Source organism: Bacillus rossius (assembly GCF_032445375.1).
Source record: "Bacillus rossius redtenbacheri isolate Brsri chromosome 9 unlocalized genomic scaffold, Brsri_v3 Brsri_v3_scf9_2, whole genome shotgun sequence".
NCBI classification, from domain to species: Eukaryota; Metazoa; Arthropoda; class Insecta; order Phasmatodea; family Bacillidae; genus Bacillus; species Bacillus rossius.
Window position 1 is genome coordinate 31,500,926 of NW_026962013.1, and position 15,750 is coordinate 31,516,675.

Here is a 15,750-nt window from a genome sequence, read left to right on the forward strand (position 1 = left end):
GCCAAGCCTATTTTTAGGAAAAGTCGATCAGTGCCATTTGCGATCAGAGAAAAGGTAGGAGTGGCAATTGACAAACTCGTGGCAAGAGGAGTTTATGAGCCTGTCCCTTACTCTGCATGGGCAACCCCAATTGTGCCAATAATGAAGGCAGATGGGTCCATACGAATTTGTGCAGACTACAAGGGTACAGTAAACACTGTATGCAGGACAGAGAGTTATCCCATGCCGATGATCAACGAAGCACTGGCATCATTGGCAGGAGGAAAATACTTCACAAAATTAGATTTGGAGGAGGCCTATCTTCAGGTACGAGTTGACGACTCAACAGCGGATTTGCTAACGGTCAACACGATTAAGGGCCTGTTTAGGGTTCATAGGTTGCAGTTTGGAGTGAGTAGTGGCCCAGCAGTATTTCAAAGATTGATGGAAACCCTATTAGCCGGGGTAAGTGGTGTTGTGGTACTGCTGGATGATGTGTTGATAGCGGGTCCAAATGAAGAGGAACATTGGGCTAGAGTAACAGAGGTGGTCTCTCGAATTGAAAAAGCTGGATTGCGATTAAAGAAAGCTAAATGTGTGTTTGCATCAACAGTAGTAAACTTTTTGGGATACAAGATAGATGCTGAGGGTATTCACCCTACGCAAGACAAAGTGAAAGCTATTTCCAATGTGCCAGAGCCCTGTAATGTAAAAGAACTGCAGGCATTTTTAGGGTTACTGAATTTTTATGAGAGATTTTTGGGAAACAAGGCAAATGTACTGGAGCCACTACACCGGCTCCTCGAAAAGAATGCTGCGTGGGAGTGGGGAGAACAACATGTTAGTGCATTTACCAAGGCCAAGGAGCTCTTACAGGCAGACAGTGTATTGGTGCATTACGATCCTTCACGGCCTTTGGTGCTAACCTGCGATGCATCACAATATGGAGTTGGTGCGGTTTTGGCACACGTCATGGACAATGGAGAGGAACGGCCAGTAGCATTTGGGTCTCGCACATTACAAAAATGTGAATGTAACTATGCTCAAATCGATAAAGAAGCTTTGGCCGTGATATTTGGGGTGACAAAATTTCGGCAGTATTTGGCAGGCAGGTCCTTTACAGTTATAACAGACCACAAACCATTACTGCGATTGTTAGATCCACGGCGCCCGACTCCAGATATTTTGTCACCGCGTATGCTACGCTGGAGCTTGCTGTTAGGCATGTACGACTATACAATCACATACCGGCCGGGGGTACAGATTGGACATGCAGATGCCTTAAGTAGGGTTACGCAATCTCGACAAGACCAGCCCATTCCAAGAGTGGCAGAAGTACTTATGTTGGAGGAAATGCCAGAAGCACTCTTAGACGCTCATGCAGTCGAACAGGCCACAATGGAAGATCCAGTCCTCAAACAGGTTAAACAGTTTGTGTTACAGGGCTGGCCTCAGGAGTTACCACAGGAGCAGTTTCGACCGTATTGGAATAGAAGGGTGGAAATCACAGTTTATCAAGACTGTTTGCTGTGGGGGACACGGGTGGTGATTCCACACAAATTACAAGCAGATCTGCTACAAAGGTTACATGCATCACATGATGGTGTAGTGCGATCTAAGGCTGTAGCACGGAGTTACTTCTGGTGGCCGAAAATTGACAGTAAAATAGAGCATGTTGTCAGTATCTGCGAGACCGGTCAGTCAGAACGGAGAGCCCCGGCAAAGACATATGCAGCTTGGAGTGTGCCTCAGAAACCATGGTCTCGTCTGCACGTGGATTTTGCTGGCCCGTTTCAAGGGAAAACATTCCTTATTGTGATGGACGCGTTTTCAAAATGGCCGGAGGTGAAGCTGGTGCCAACAGTATCATCAGCAGCCGTGATACAGGAGCTGCGAGGCATCTTTAGCACCCATGGAATCCCGGACATGGTGGTGTCATAATGGAACGGCCTTTACATCGGGTGAAATGAAGGCATTCTTGCATAGGAACGGCATCACCTTCCGTTACGCACCTCCATATCATCCAGCAAGTAATGGGCTAGCAGAACGGACGGTCCAGACGGTCAAGGATAAGCTGAGGAAGTTAAAATCAGGGGATTGGACTACTAGACTACAGAGAATGTTATTTGTGGTGCGCACAACTCCCAGTATGGTGACAGGGAAAACACCAGCAGAGCTCTTAATGGGCCGTTTACTGCGTACATGTTTGTACAAGTTGTCTCCCCATTCATTAGGTCAAGAGATGGATGGGGGAGCCAGGGAGAAGGGGGTTAACGTTGGACGTTACTTCCGAGAAGGTGACTCGGTACTAATTCGCAGCTATGTTACCGGCCCTAAGTGGGTCCCAGGGGTTGTGTTGCGGAGGGAAGGCCCAGTGACTTACCAGGTTCGAGAGGACAGAGGGCTGATCACCAGACGACATATTGACCAGTTACTGCGGCGCACTTCAGTCAGGGGTGCATCCAGAAGCAGCAGAGGGTGTAGCAGGCCTGGACAAGAAGGAACCCTAGGGTTGGCGATAACGCCGCCCTTACAACAAGAAGCCCAGCTGGTCTCGCAAGGAGACAGTGCGGAGCCTTTTTTGGGTTTTGCATTGGATGATCAAAAACATCCAAGAGAGGTAGTTTTTCCCAGCAGGCCGTGGGCAAGGGAGAGGCAGAGCCATTCCCAAGCCGTCATACAGGGGGCTTCTACACCCCGTGAACAGGACCAGGGGTGGCTGGGGCCTCCAGAAGACGAACTGCACAGGAGTCTGCAGTTCACCCTACAGGATGTTCCTGTCTCAAGGGAACAGGACCCAGAGCTGGGAACAGCACCAGTAGCAGCGAAGCAGATGCCATCACGTGTCAGAGAGAAGCCAAAGAAATTCAATGACTATGTTCTGTGTCTACAGAAGGAACCAAATTGTTAATGTAGTAGGGTGAATGATTCTTGGAGGGAAGGAGTGTAGTGTATGTGTAAAATAGTTCTAGGTTGGCAGCCATGCCAAGAAGTGTGGAGGCCGGAAGTGTAGATAGATTAGGTTGTTGTTGTTGGTGCAGGACCGAATGGCCGATGTATGTTAGGTCGGGCAACCAGAATGGCAGCCCATCGGGCGAAGTACAATGAACAGACATAACATGCACCAACTCACCAAACATTAAATCATTTCACTATTTACATCATGATACAGTGATGGAACCAATGTGAGGGGGTTGCCTTTTAGAGGCTGAAGTTTGCTTACCCCAAATTACACAGAATAAGATAACATTTTCTGGGGGGGGGGGGGGGAAATTCAAACCTTCCCCTCTTCACTTTCATACATCAGCTTCTGGACCCACCAGTACTGCGCACTGTTTAATCCATGTACAGGGGTACAGGGTTCGTGCGCCTTTAATATCCTTTCACAAATTCTTAATTTTATATTATTGCTTGAGGGGCTCATAAATGTTCCTACATATTATTATGGGTCCTGTCAAACTCCACTTGCATAAACACACACTGTTGTGTTGATCTTTATTATTTTATTTTAAACCATGTCTCAAGCAGTATTTTCGCTCGTGCACTTTGTGAGTGTTCCACAATGACGTTTGGCTCCTAAAATACTCTTTGTGCCGGCATTTCTAGTCAGTGTTGAAGCGGAGGAAATTTTTAAGTTTGATGTTGGGCTAGTAATAATTTTAATTATTGTGAAGTATGAAGTAAAGAAAAAATTAATTGATATCTGTGTAAACCCAAAGTCATCATTATCAATGTCATTAAGGGTGTTTTGTCTAGAGACATACGAGACTGTAAAATCCAGATAAAAATTACATAATTAATTATGATGCACTCGCAAACAACTCGATTGGCAGCAAGCGTGCACGATAGCACAACTTACCCCGCTCATGATGGTTCAACAACAACTGTTGCTTCGTTGCCGGAAGCTGCAGGGCTACCCACCTTGGCAGGCAGCCAACTTGAAAAAAACTTGGCGCTGCTGGCGAGCAGCGCGGGAATGTTCAAAATTCAAATGTTTCCAAACACTATACACTAAATTACACACAATATTTACAAGTGGAAACAAAGGGGCTGCAGGTTTTATTACTGTATGAAGCTGTGAGGCATGTTTTAGACACACACCACGGTAAGTTTGAAGTCGAGGTTGAATCTCTGTCGCAGACAACGAGCCCCCGGTCTTCCAGAACTGCCCGCAGCAGCCCATCGTCGTGCAGAAGGGCGCCAACGGCCTGGAGCCGGTCGCCTTCGCGGAGCCCGTCGCCGTCGACAACAGCGGCAGCATCGCTCGCCTCGAGGTGAAGCCACAGAGCTTCCGGACCCCCATCCAGGTGTTTGAGGACATGGTCGTCAAGTACGTGGCGTTCGACTACGACGGCAATGTGGCCATCTGCGAGATCAACATCACCGTGCCAGGTGGGGCACATAAACCTCTTTCGCAGTTTTAATGTGTAAAACTAGTGGCGTAGCCAGGATTTGTGTATGGGGGGTGTTAAGAAGCATGGCCCCCCACCCCCGTATTAAAGCGGGGGGTCCGGGAAAATTTGGATTTTAAGGTGTAAAATAGTGCTATTTTAGCAGTTTTCGGTACTTAAATTTAAATATTGTAATGGTAAAAATTGTATTAATTTTAATATGAAATTTGTTTGAGTGAAGAATAAGAAATTAATTAAAGATTTGGTGCTAAGGGGGGGGGGGGGTGTTTGAACCCCTAAACCCCCCCCCCCCCCCTGGCTACGCCCCTGTGTAAAACTGCTCAATTTAGTCTATAGGGACAAGACTTTATGGCATTGTTTGTAGGTCAATTTTGTTTTTAAATAATTGTATTATTTAACAAATATGAAACTAAAATATTTCTTAATTGTGTAAAACCCTGTTATATTATTTCTCAAGGAGGAAAAGAAAAACTTTAAAAGCAGGAAATGTCAAATTAGCACTTTACAGTATTTGAAATTTTACCAATATACTCATCTAGCTATGTCAACAAATTTCATGTTAAAACCACTGATGGGTTAACTCAATGCTTGAATTTGCTTAAATCAATTTTTTTTTTTGTCATGTTTTCAGCTTCTGTTTTCTTTGTCTTTATATACACACTGCCACATTTCTGTAAATTTGTCTCAAGATTCATGATGGGTGGTGTTTAGAGTGGAAATGCCTATGTCCATAATTTTTCAATCTATAATATTTTGGATGCAAGGCTTCTGTTTACTGAGTAAAATTAGCTAATGATACTGAAAAAAATTTATTTAATTATAAGCAGTGAGTTAAAATTTTTGCAGCAACAAAATGAATGATTAGTATTTCATGTCGAGTGTCTCATCACAATTGCAGATGACACCCCGCCTCTGTTGAGCTGCCCGCAAAGCTACGTCATCGAGCTGGTCGATCGTCAAGAGAGCTACGTGGTGAACTTCAACGACACTCGTCGGCGAGTCAACACGTCCGATGCGTCCGGAGACGTCAGGGTTGCCTTCATACCCGAGCGAGCGACCATACCGATTGGAGGGTTTGAAAATGTGACGGTGGTGGCGACGGACAAGTTTGGCAATCAGGCTAGCTGTCACTTCCAGGTTAGTCAGTCTTGTTGACTACTTATTATTCGTGAAGCATTTAAATATATTCTTGCTAGTCAGTCTATGTGCACCACGTTGTAATGTGCTCATGTAGTAAACAACAAAATATCTTTTTATCTGCATGTGTGCAATTTATAGTAAATACAATACACTCCTGTTTAAATTTATTATAATTATAATCATTTAATTTTATCAGTCTTCAATTGTAAAGTGCAAAAATTTTTGTAGAAATTATTGTGTAAAAAAATTTTTTTATACAATGAAACCAACTTCCAGAAAGCCAAGCATTTTTAATTACTCAAAAATAAAAAAAAATATATGTATAGCTTGATTTTCATAAAGAGATAAGTTTTGAACAAAATACATATAACTATTATTTTGGTTTATCTTACTACAGCTGTAATAAAATAATGAATTACTTTGTCAAAAACTTCTGTCAATGATTTGCTGATTAAAATGCCACTTATCACAAAATTATTTTGCTCATCAATGTCTGGGCTCATAAAATTATCACTCTCTCTGCATTCCTTCATTGCTATGTTGGAACAAAAGGTTTGAAAGGTTGGCGTTACAGGGGGAAGGGCTAAGTGAACTCAGAGCTGTTTTGTTTTCTGTAAACCTTCGATAGCCACTTTATCTTTCTCACTGATAGATTTTTTTTTCTGTGCTTAACTTTTTTTGCATTTTCAGCTAGGCTGAATGATTTTGCTTCTTTACCGCTAAATGTTTATCACATGCTCGGGTCCTGAAGTACATGACTTTATTAACTGTAGTCCAATCAAAAACACGTGTGCAACCCAGTAAATCTGGGAAACATCCGGGCGTGGTGTGATGAACGTAGTGGTGTATATGATAGTGTTTCAAATGAGTGAGCCCTCTCACGCAGGAGTGAGGTGCGGCTGGTCTGTTCACCGTACAGAGCACTGAACGTTGCCCACGTGTTGTCGCAGGTGGCTGTGCAAGCGACCCCGTGCGTGGACTGGGAGCTGTCGCCGCCGGCCAACGGGGCCCTCAACTGCCTCCCGGGAGACAAGGGGCTGCAGTGCATCGCCACGTGCAACCCAGGCTACAGGTGGGGCACATGAAAATATTATTTTTTAAATAGCAAGAGATTTTTTGCAAATTTTCATCGCAACACATTGAAGCAGGTCACGAACTAATGTGTGTCTGGTTTCGAAAGTTGCGGTGCTGTAGGCATGAGACCCTACTGCTTGTGGGAGCCGGGTGAATGTTCAGGAACACTGAGAAAGGCATAGCTTCTTGTTGTAACCCTGAAGACCAGTAGCTTGTCTAACATCTCTTATTAGGAGAGGCTTCATGTAGGCAAATTTAAATTGATGCATTCAAACATGGGACATTATAATGTATTTGAAATTTTTACTTGATATTGCAATTTTTATGGTTCTGATAGTGTTAAGAGATGGGCCTTCTAAAATTATGGATAGCTTCAAACAAATAATTTACCAATTCAGTGTTTCATCAGTTATAAATCATTCTGGAGACTAGTTTGTATGATCAGACCTTCATGTTACATGCGTGCAATAAGCCTGTCAGTATGTTAAGGGCAAGTTTCCTCTTCGGTCCTTTTGTTGTGGAACCTCAATCAATTATAATTGTGAATTGTGTACATATAACGCTATGAGACTAGTCACAGAAAAAACATTTAATGAACTGAATATATGTACTCAGCTTTATTCTATTAGAATAAAATTTTAGTTTATTTTTAACAGAAAATGAATGGTAAACTTGAATATTGCTAATATTGTTTTAATGATTTTTATTAGTAAAGTCATAAATATATGGCTTTAGTAGACTAATCATTGGAATAATACTCTCATACTGATAATGAACCTAAATTTCCACACAAATATCAGATACTCTTTTATACAAATTAATTTTTAATTGAAGGTGTCTTTTTCATCTTCAGCAATAAAATTACCATATTTTTTGTTGACCATTTGTTCTATTGCGTTGTTCATGTTGTTGCAGATTCACTGATGGAGAACCTGTGAAAACATTCAGCTGCGAAGAGAAGAGTCCATGGACCCCAACTTCTGTGGTTCCCGACTGTGTTTCAGAGAGTGAGTTTCGGCCCTGAAGCAGTTTGGTTGTCTATTCGAAGTACTGGAAGAAATGCAATACACACTAACATTGATAATATGTGTTTTGACTCCACCAGAATTGTACTGAAAAATATTCAAACCAATAATGTGTTTACTAGCAGTTCGTTGCACTATTTTTTTTCCATGCCCGTAAGCTTTTTCTAAGTGATTACTGAGAAGCGAGAAAAACTATTTTTGATGATTTGAATCTTTTTTAGCTTATTTACAATTGTTTAAGTAATCTTGGCAGAAAAATTAATTTTCTCCATAATATCAGCTACAGAGCTGAATTTAAGCAGGCTACACTCACAATTAAAATTCTTTTGTCACAAACATATCCATTTAAAATTTAAATGTAAAAAAAAATTTCCAATCATTCTCACAGTGCAGGCACTTCTTGTTTATTCTACGGCAATCAGTTTTATTGATGAGGAACTATCCTGTTCACAAGAGTAAAATTGGAACAGAAGAAATAAACTGTATCTGGTTTTCAGATACACAAAGTTGCCTGGTAGCACAAAGAGCAGATCATGTTGGTAGTGCAGTAATGCAGTTGAAAGGAAAGCAGAATCATTTGGCCAACATCCTTAGGAACTCATACCTATGATTTCGTCTTCTGCTCGCATATGTCTTGTTTCCTACGCCACTTCTGAACCTATACTATCTAAGATATCTGCCTGGAGGTCTTTTTTCACGAATTAGGGCCATCCAGTTGCATGTGCAAATAGATTGTCTGTGTGGAAATAAAATTGTATCATACAGTTTAAGGTACTTTTTATGTTTATAAAGGATTTTCTGGTCCATTTGGCTGGCACATAAGTTTCTGTAAAAAAGAAATGTTTTTATCACATCTTTTAGTGATACAGAAATACATACAGTAAAACATCAAATGACTCTCTTCCCAACAAAGTGATGTGGATTTGATTTCTGGCTGGGTTGAACCCGGATTTTTCTCATGTGGGAAACTTTGCAGTCAGTCATTGGGTTTTCTTGATGTACTTCTGCTACCCCACCCATTCATTCCATCAATGCTTCATTAGCATCTCATCTCCTTTCATTGTTTTTTTTTAATGTAGACGAGGCGTTAAACTCAGTCCATTTCCTTTTTGTAGTCTTTGCAAAACCAGAAAAAAAGTTGTAAAAAAGTACATGGAAAATGTAAAATTGAGAGAAATTGCACTATAATTGTCCTCAAGGAAATGTAATAAAATGCAAGAATGGGGTGTGGAAATCTGTGCACCTGCTGAACAAATGCATGGATTTGTTTTTTTTTTCAGACACGCAGCAGGCAGACTACCACTTCGTCTCCTCCATCATGTACCGAGCCAACGGAGCCGTGGCCCAGCTGTGCCTGAGCCAGTACCGAGACCTGATGGCTCAGTACTACTCCAGCCTGAACAACGTGCTGACCCAGCGGTGCTCCGCCGTCAACGTCAACATGAACGTGTCTTTCGTGGACGCCAGACCTAAGATGATGGCCGAGAATGTCGTCGTCGTAAGTCAATCCACATGCATCATGTTCCTTGCTGATTTTTTTTTTACCGTATGGAAGACAACTTGCATTACTAAAGATTTACAAGACTACTTACAGAAAAAAACTATGTTTGCAAATAAAGTTTATAAATTTATTTGTTACATTTCTGCTCATTCATTTCTGACACAGTTCAGTAAATGATATAAAGCATACTACCTAAATGTCCAAGCAAAATCATCATTACTACAGAATTGCACCATACTACACAAACTTATTTACTACATAATGTAGTATATTATTGCCTATATTATGCTTAACACACAATTCAAGGAACAAATTAAACACAATTACAGTATTATGACACTTTGTTTTGTTTTAATTATTTCTTATAAATAAAAGTTATAAATAAATGTTTTACAGCCTCATTGATTATTAGTCTTTTTAAATAGAAAAAAATAGTATTTTTTTAATACAAATATTGACTGATCTACAGATTTTTTTACTGTGTTAGTGGGCTTTCCCATGCCTTGATTTACTTCTGAGTGGTAACATCATGCTCTCCAGTAAAACGTACTCAGGGTCTGTAACGGTGGAGTCGGAACTGACCCTCGCCCCGTCGGCAGATGGACTTTGTGCTGGTGATCGTGCCGGCGGTGAGGCAGCCGCAGCTCTACGACCTCTGCGGCTCCACGCTGAACCTCATCTTCGACCTGTCGGTGCCGTACGCCAGCGCCGTCATCGAGCCGCTCCTGAACGTGTCGGCCATCGGCAACCAGTGCCCGCCCCTGCGCGCCCTCAAGTCCAACATCTCGCGCGGCTTCGACTGCAAGGTCGGCGAGGTGCTCAACATGGACACCAACGACGTTCCCCGATGCCGTGAGTGCCGTCCCCTTCCGTGGCGAACCTCGCGATAACCTCCACTAGGTACCAGGGGCGTGCCTACGGGGGGGGGACGAACGGGACCGGACTCCCCCCTCCCTCCCCAGGGCTAAAAATATTTTAATATTAAATTCATAAAATGAAAAAAATAAATATTTAGTATGGTATTAAAATAAGTTCAATGACACAAGCATAAATGTTTAATTAAACAGTATTTTTAGATAGCCTAAATCAGCAATATTGAACACGTATTTTTCAAAATTTTCCCAGGGGAGGGCCCCCGGGCCCCCCGCAAAGGCCCTAGCCTTCTGCCTGACACCCCCCCTCCCCCCCCCAGAGCAAAATCCTGGGCACGCCACTGCTAGGTACCCATTGCTTTTGAATATAAATTAGAACACCAAACAAACGTAAAAAACAGTTTCATAAAAATATTTTGCCCTTACACTTGATTCTAAAAATTTTTTTTTCCTTTATCACTTTGATTCCATTATATCTAATGCCAATAGAACACGTGCCCTTATCGAAGATATGTTACCTATAATGCTTGAAATATAGATTCACTGATGTGTTCGTATTTCTTTTCAAATTTAGTTTTAATAATACTGTAGGTGTTTAAATTTCCTTGGTGAGATCCAAATTAGAATATGGTCCTATAATAAACTAAACTGTAGTATGTAGATGAAAACTGTTACAACTTAAAATAAAATAATAAATAAATAAACATACTGATGTCTCAAAGGTAGCTCTTAAAATGTTAAATGATGTTGAGTTCATCTTATCAATTACTTAATACCAAAAATTTATAATCAGTTGATCTATTATTTTTGTTATTATACTATCAGAAATTTATTTGCAAACAATCTTGTACATTGTCTTTATTATACTATCAAAAACTTAAGAACCCCAAACAGTATGGCAGTATGTTTGCACATTGAGAAAGAGATTATTTTTAAATATGGAATAAAATTAGCAGTTTCCCAGATGCTGTAGAATTCGTGTTTTTAGAATGGCAAAAGATAATTTTCAAGGACGCCATAAGCAAACGCTGAATGCATACAGTTTTTTTGCCGCAAGTTGACCGGAGCTTATGGGATTTCATTCCACTTGGCAGTACAGTCTGTGTACCAAAATTCTGGCTGCATGGAAAAAAGCAGCTTCACCGTTTCTTGCAGAGATGCACGTGATCCCTTTGTGTCGTTACAAGCACATGCTGTGCTTGTTTTCCAGTGCACTGCCCCGCCGGCACGTTCGCCGGGGAGAAGCAGAGAACCTGCACGCCATGCCCCAAGGGCTTCTACCAGAACAGAGATCGGCAGGGCTCGTGCCAGCGCTGCCCTCTCGGCACATACACGCGCGAGGAAGGTACTGTGAAACAACCACGTCATCATCAAAAAATGTTCAAAACCGAATGCAGACACTTTCGCTTTGAACACTGACAATCAACATAATATGATGTCAATATTTAAAATTAATACTACTTGTAAACGCTGTTATTACTTGATATAATTTTTTTTTTTCAGTGCATGTAAGAACATAGCAGCAGGAGCTTACGCAGAGTTTTAATGGAAGGGGTGTGATAGATTTCTTCGTATTTCCCCTCTCCTACATACGCCCTTGAATAGCAGTGAAACTAAGTTGAAGTTAAGCATATAAATGCCGCTTTTGATTTTTTTTTTTTAACTTTATTGCAGTAGAATTTAGATATTGGTTAGTTTGCTAATTGCATCTTCTTAAACTTGCTTTTATTTTTTTGTGCACCAGTATGAATTTTAGTAGGAATGTAGATAATAATCTCACTAAGTTTTTCAAACCACCACAGAAAGGTTCGTCTTAGAAGAAAGAGACATTATTTCTGAATCATCTAATAGAATTAATTGCTAATGAAGTACTGATAATTTACTCCATTATTTTATTTACTTTTTACATTATTTGAATGATAGGTAGTGTACCAATTTTGTGAAGTGATGTTATTGTTAGCAATAGTTTGCAGGAATATTGAGCACACTGAACACAAACTCAGTGTAAATACGCTACCTAAATATGGAAACTGAGCGGAAATGTACCGTATTCAGTCAAATGCCTTTGGACAACAAATGTCTAGATCAGTGGCTCGTCGGCCACATCCGAGCTCCGGCATCTTTTTTGCACGGCCTGTTTAAAGAATTTTTTGAACAAGCAAATATTATCAGGTAAACTGTAATGTATCAACTTTTTTATGCATTTGTAGACTAATAATATGTCAGCAGACACTGATGTAAAGCAGTGATGTCCTCTCATAAATATTGAAAATAATTATTTACATTTTGGTAATCTAAACATTGTTCAATGGTATTACTTCCTAGATTTAAAGTTTAATTTTTTTATAAATATAATTTTTAAAAGTAACTTTTTTGAGGGGTTTTCATCACATCCCATATTTTGTATACATTAGTTATCCTACAGAATAATACGACACTTAAAAGATATATGTTTGAAAAAAAACTTAATATTAATATTTATTGAAACATGTTTGGCCCTCTGATTGTTCCCAAAAACGATTGGTGGCCCTGAAAAAGAGTGAAGTTGGCCATGCAAGCAATTTTTTCGGGCCCTCTACATAATTTTTATTGTACAAGTTTAAAAAAGTATATCTATGGACTGTAAACATTACTGTGGCTATAAATTTTAACGTGATCTTTACGTTTTGGATAATTTGCAACGTTTCATATGAATTCTATTACTTAAAAATATACTTTCATCCTATCAGGGTAAACACGAGCATTAATAATAACCTGGAAACTTAACTTAGCCTGGGCCACAGAAATTTTGCCTCCCCCCCTCCTTGTCCCTCCCTCTTTTGAAAAATACGTGCAAGCGTCACAGTGGCGCCTCCCTCCCCCGCCAGGGTCGAAGAGCGTGGGCGACTGCGTGCCGGTGTGCGGCTACGGCACGTACTCCCCGACGGGGCTGGTGCCGTGCCTCGAGTGTCCCAGGAACAGCTACACGGATGAGCCGCCCACGGGGGGCTTCAAGGAGTGCCAGGCCTGCCCCGCCAGCACCTTCACCTACCAGCCGGCCCCCCCGGGCAAGGAGCACTGCCGAGGTGGGTGCCCCCCTTGGCTCAGCCCGGTTCCACGAGCTGAGTTCCGCACTTGTACACCGTGTACACTGTTGGATTTGTAAATAGTGCTTACCCTAGATTTACATTAACTAATCCAAGTGTTGGACGCTTCAAAATTCAAATATGGCACCATTTTGCTGCCATTAACTCAAGCGATCCTGGTGGCCACCAGGAAAGACTCAGTGGTTCGTCTGGTACCGGCGTCATCGGACGTTCGGCTATCGGTTTTGACTTTCGTGTTATCTGGTAACAGTTTCAGTATGAAACATAACCCAAATACTCCATTAACAACCAAAATGCTGGTCCATTCATGAAATAAAAAAAAAATTTCAACCATATTACAAATCACGAAAAGTATATTCTTAGTATCAACTCTGTTTGTTGGCTGCAAGAGTTAGATGATGAATAATATGGACATACCCCCCCCCCCCCCCCCACACTTTTTTTTTTAATCTAGTGTCAGCCAATACTTGTAACCTGTAATTTAAAAAAAAAAGTAGAGTAATATTGATATAAACATTCACTATGCTGTGAATAAAAGAAACAATATTAGTAAAATGGTTCAGAATTTTCTCAAGTGATTGAAATAAATTAGACTTATTAGATAGTAGTAAAATTCCTTTTAAGGGTTGAATTGCATTACGTTTTTAGGTCAAGTGCAAAATTATCTAAATTCTCTTGGCAGGAAACTTTCTTAAGTGGGAACTTTTGAAAAATGTTTAAGAATTTATTTTTATGATGCACAAAATTGGTGGGTCAGGTTCATACTTCAGTTTTATTGTTTCTGTGTGGTGGTGTAGATTGTCAACCAGGGATACAACATTTTATAAGTGGTAAAATTCTTCAACAAATTGTATTTTTTGAAAAATCTCAGAGTAGGTTGTTACTTACTGTTAAAGTTGGGATTATAAAATATTTCCTAGTTTTAAGGTGATGAGGAATGGTATTGGCACCAAGGCCGTTGAGAGAATTTAAACACCTTGGGGAAAATAATTTTTTCGGGCCCTCTACTTAATTTTTATTGTGCAAGTTTAAAAAAGTATATCTATGGACTGTAAACATTACCGTGGCTATAAATTTTAACGTGATCTTTACTTTGGATAACTTGCAATGTTTCATATGAATTCTATTACTTAAAACACGAGTATTAAAAATAACCTGGAAACTTAACTTAGCCTGGGTCACGGAAATTTTGCCTCCCCCCTCCTTATCCCTCCCTCTTTTGAAAAACACAGTATTTGAAAAAGAAAAAATCCACGGAGGCTTCCACCGACGACTGACTGTGTTCACCTGTGCCGCAGCCAAGTGCTCGCCGGGGCAGTACTCGGACACGGGGCTGGCTCCCTGCGCCCAGTGCCCGCGCAACTTCTACCAGCCGAGCGCGGGCCAGACCACCTGCTCCGAGTGCCCCACCAGCATGAGGACCAAGGACGCGGGGGCAGCCGGCCGGGAGGAGTGCGAGCTGGTGCAGTGCACGAGCAACGCCTGCCAGCACGGCGGCCTCTGCGTGCCGCTCGGTGGGTTCGCATTCCTCGCATCGGCTCCGTCAAACCCCATTACCTCACACCAGAATAACCTTTAACCAGGCAGGGTGTCTGCTTGCCGCTCGGTGGGTTCGCATTCCTCGCATTGGCTCCGTCAAACCCCATTACCTCACACCAGAATAACCTTTAACCAGGCAGGGTGTCTGCTTGCCGCTCGGTGGGTTCGCATTCCTCGCATTGGCTCCGTCAAACCCCATTACCTCACACCAGAATAACCTTTAACCAGGCAGGGTGTCTGCTTGCCGCTCGGTGGGTTCGCATTCCTCGCATTGGCTCCGTCAAGCCTCATTACCTCACACCAGAATAACCTTTAACCAGGCAGGGTGTCTGCATGCCGCAGAATTGTGAAACCTCATTATCTCACACCAGAATAACCTTTAACTAGTCAGGGTGTCTGTGTTCGGACTTTGTGACTTATGTCCTTGTTGTGTGAAGTGTTACTTGTGCCCCTTTTGGCTTTTGTTTATAAACAGTTCGGCAAGATGGTGTCAGAGTTGTATTCACTAAATCAGACTCTTAATATATATTTATGGTCCTCCGGAAGAAATTCATTGAAACAAAGAACAGTCTGTATGCCGCAAAAGTTACAACAAAGTTCTGAAACAATCAGTGGCAGTTGTGGAAGTTATATTTTTTATATATATTAAATCACTTAAAATGTGTTTGTGTGTGTGTATACATATGTGTATATATGGAGAGAGAGAGAGAGAGAGAGTGAGTCATAAAAATGGTTGCTCTTGGTTGAGCCTTCTTGATTATCTTATAGAGACAAAATGTTTAAATGTTGATGTGATTGATTTATACCAATGCAGTTTGAACTGCCCTCCGTTTTAAAACAAAGTTTTCCAAGGTAAGTAATGTAAATTTGAGGCCAGATATTTGCAACGTCTGCATCAGTTTAAATTTTAGTACAAACAGTCTCGGAAAGATCACTAAAAAGCCACTTTGTAAGTGAGTGACGATTACTTCACATTCTTTTTTTTCCATCAGTTAAAAATTTGTGTTCTAAAAATTTTAAGTGCCACATGCAACTAATTGCAGTATGGCCTCAAATATGAGGAGTTTTGTGACATGGCATCCAATACACAACAAACTATGATATGAAAATGCCACTTATGTT

At 41.2% G+C, this 15,750-nt stretch overlaps 1 protein-coding gene across 3 annotated transcripts in view; it reads left to right on the forward strand.

Annotated features, from left to right (window-relative positions):
- Positions 1–15,750, forward strand: part of LOC134542931 (sushi, von Willebrand factor type A, EGF and pentraxin domain-containing protein 1) — a 259,383-nt gene that overhangs the window by 188,693 nt on the left and 54,940 nt on the right. For all 3 annotated transcript variants that reach the window (XM_063387537.1, XM_063387539.1, XM_063387540.1), the window contains 9 exons: positions 4,120–4,371; positions 5,290–5,528; positions 6,482–6,603; positions 7,521–7,612; positions 8,911–9,128; positions 9,731–9,983; positions 11,214–11,348; positions 12,871–13,068; positions 14,388–14,603. In XM_063387537.1, the coding sequence (XP_063243607.1) occupies positions 4,120–4,371; positions 5,290–5,528; positions 6,482–6,603; positions 7,521–7,612; positions 8,911–9,128; positions 9,731–9,983; positions 11,214–11,348; positions 12,871–13,068; positions 14,388–14,603 (1,725 nt within the window). The remainder of the gene's footprint in view (positions 1–4,119; positions 4,372–5,289; positions 5,529–6,481; positions 6,604–7,520; positions 7,613–8,910; positions 9,129–9,730; positions 9,984–11,213; positions 11,349–12,870; positions 13,069–14,387; positions 14,604–15,750) is intronic.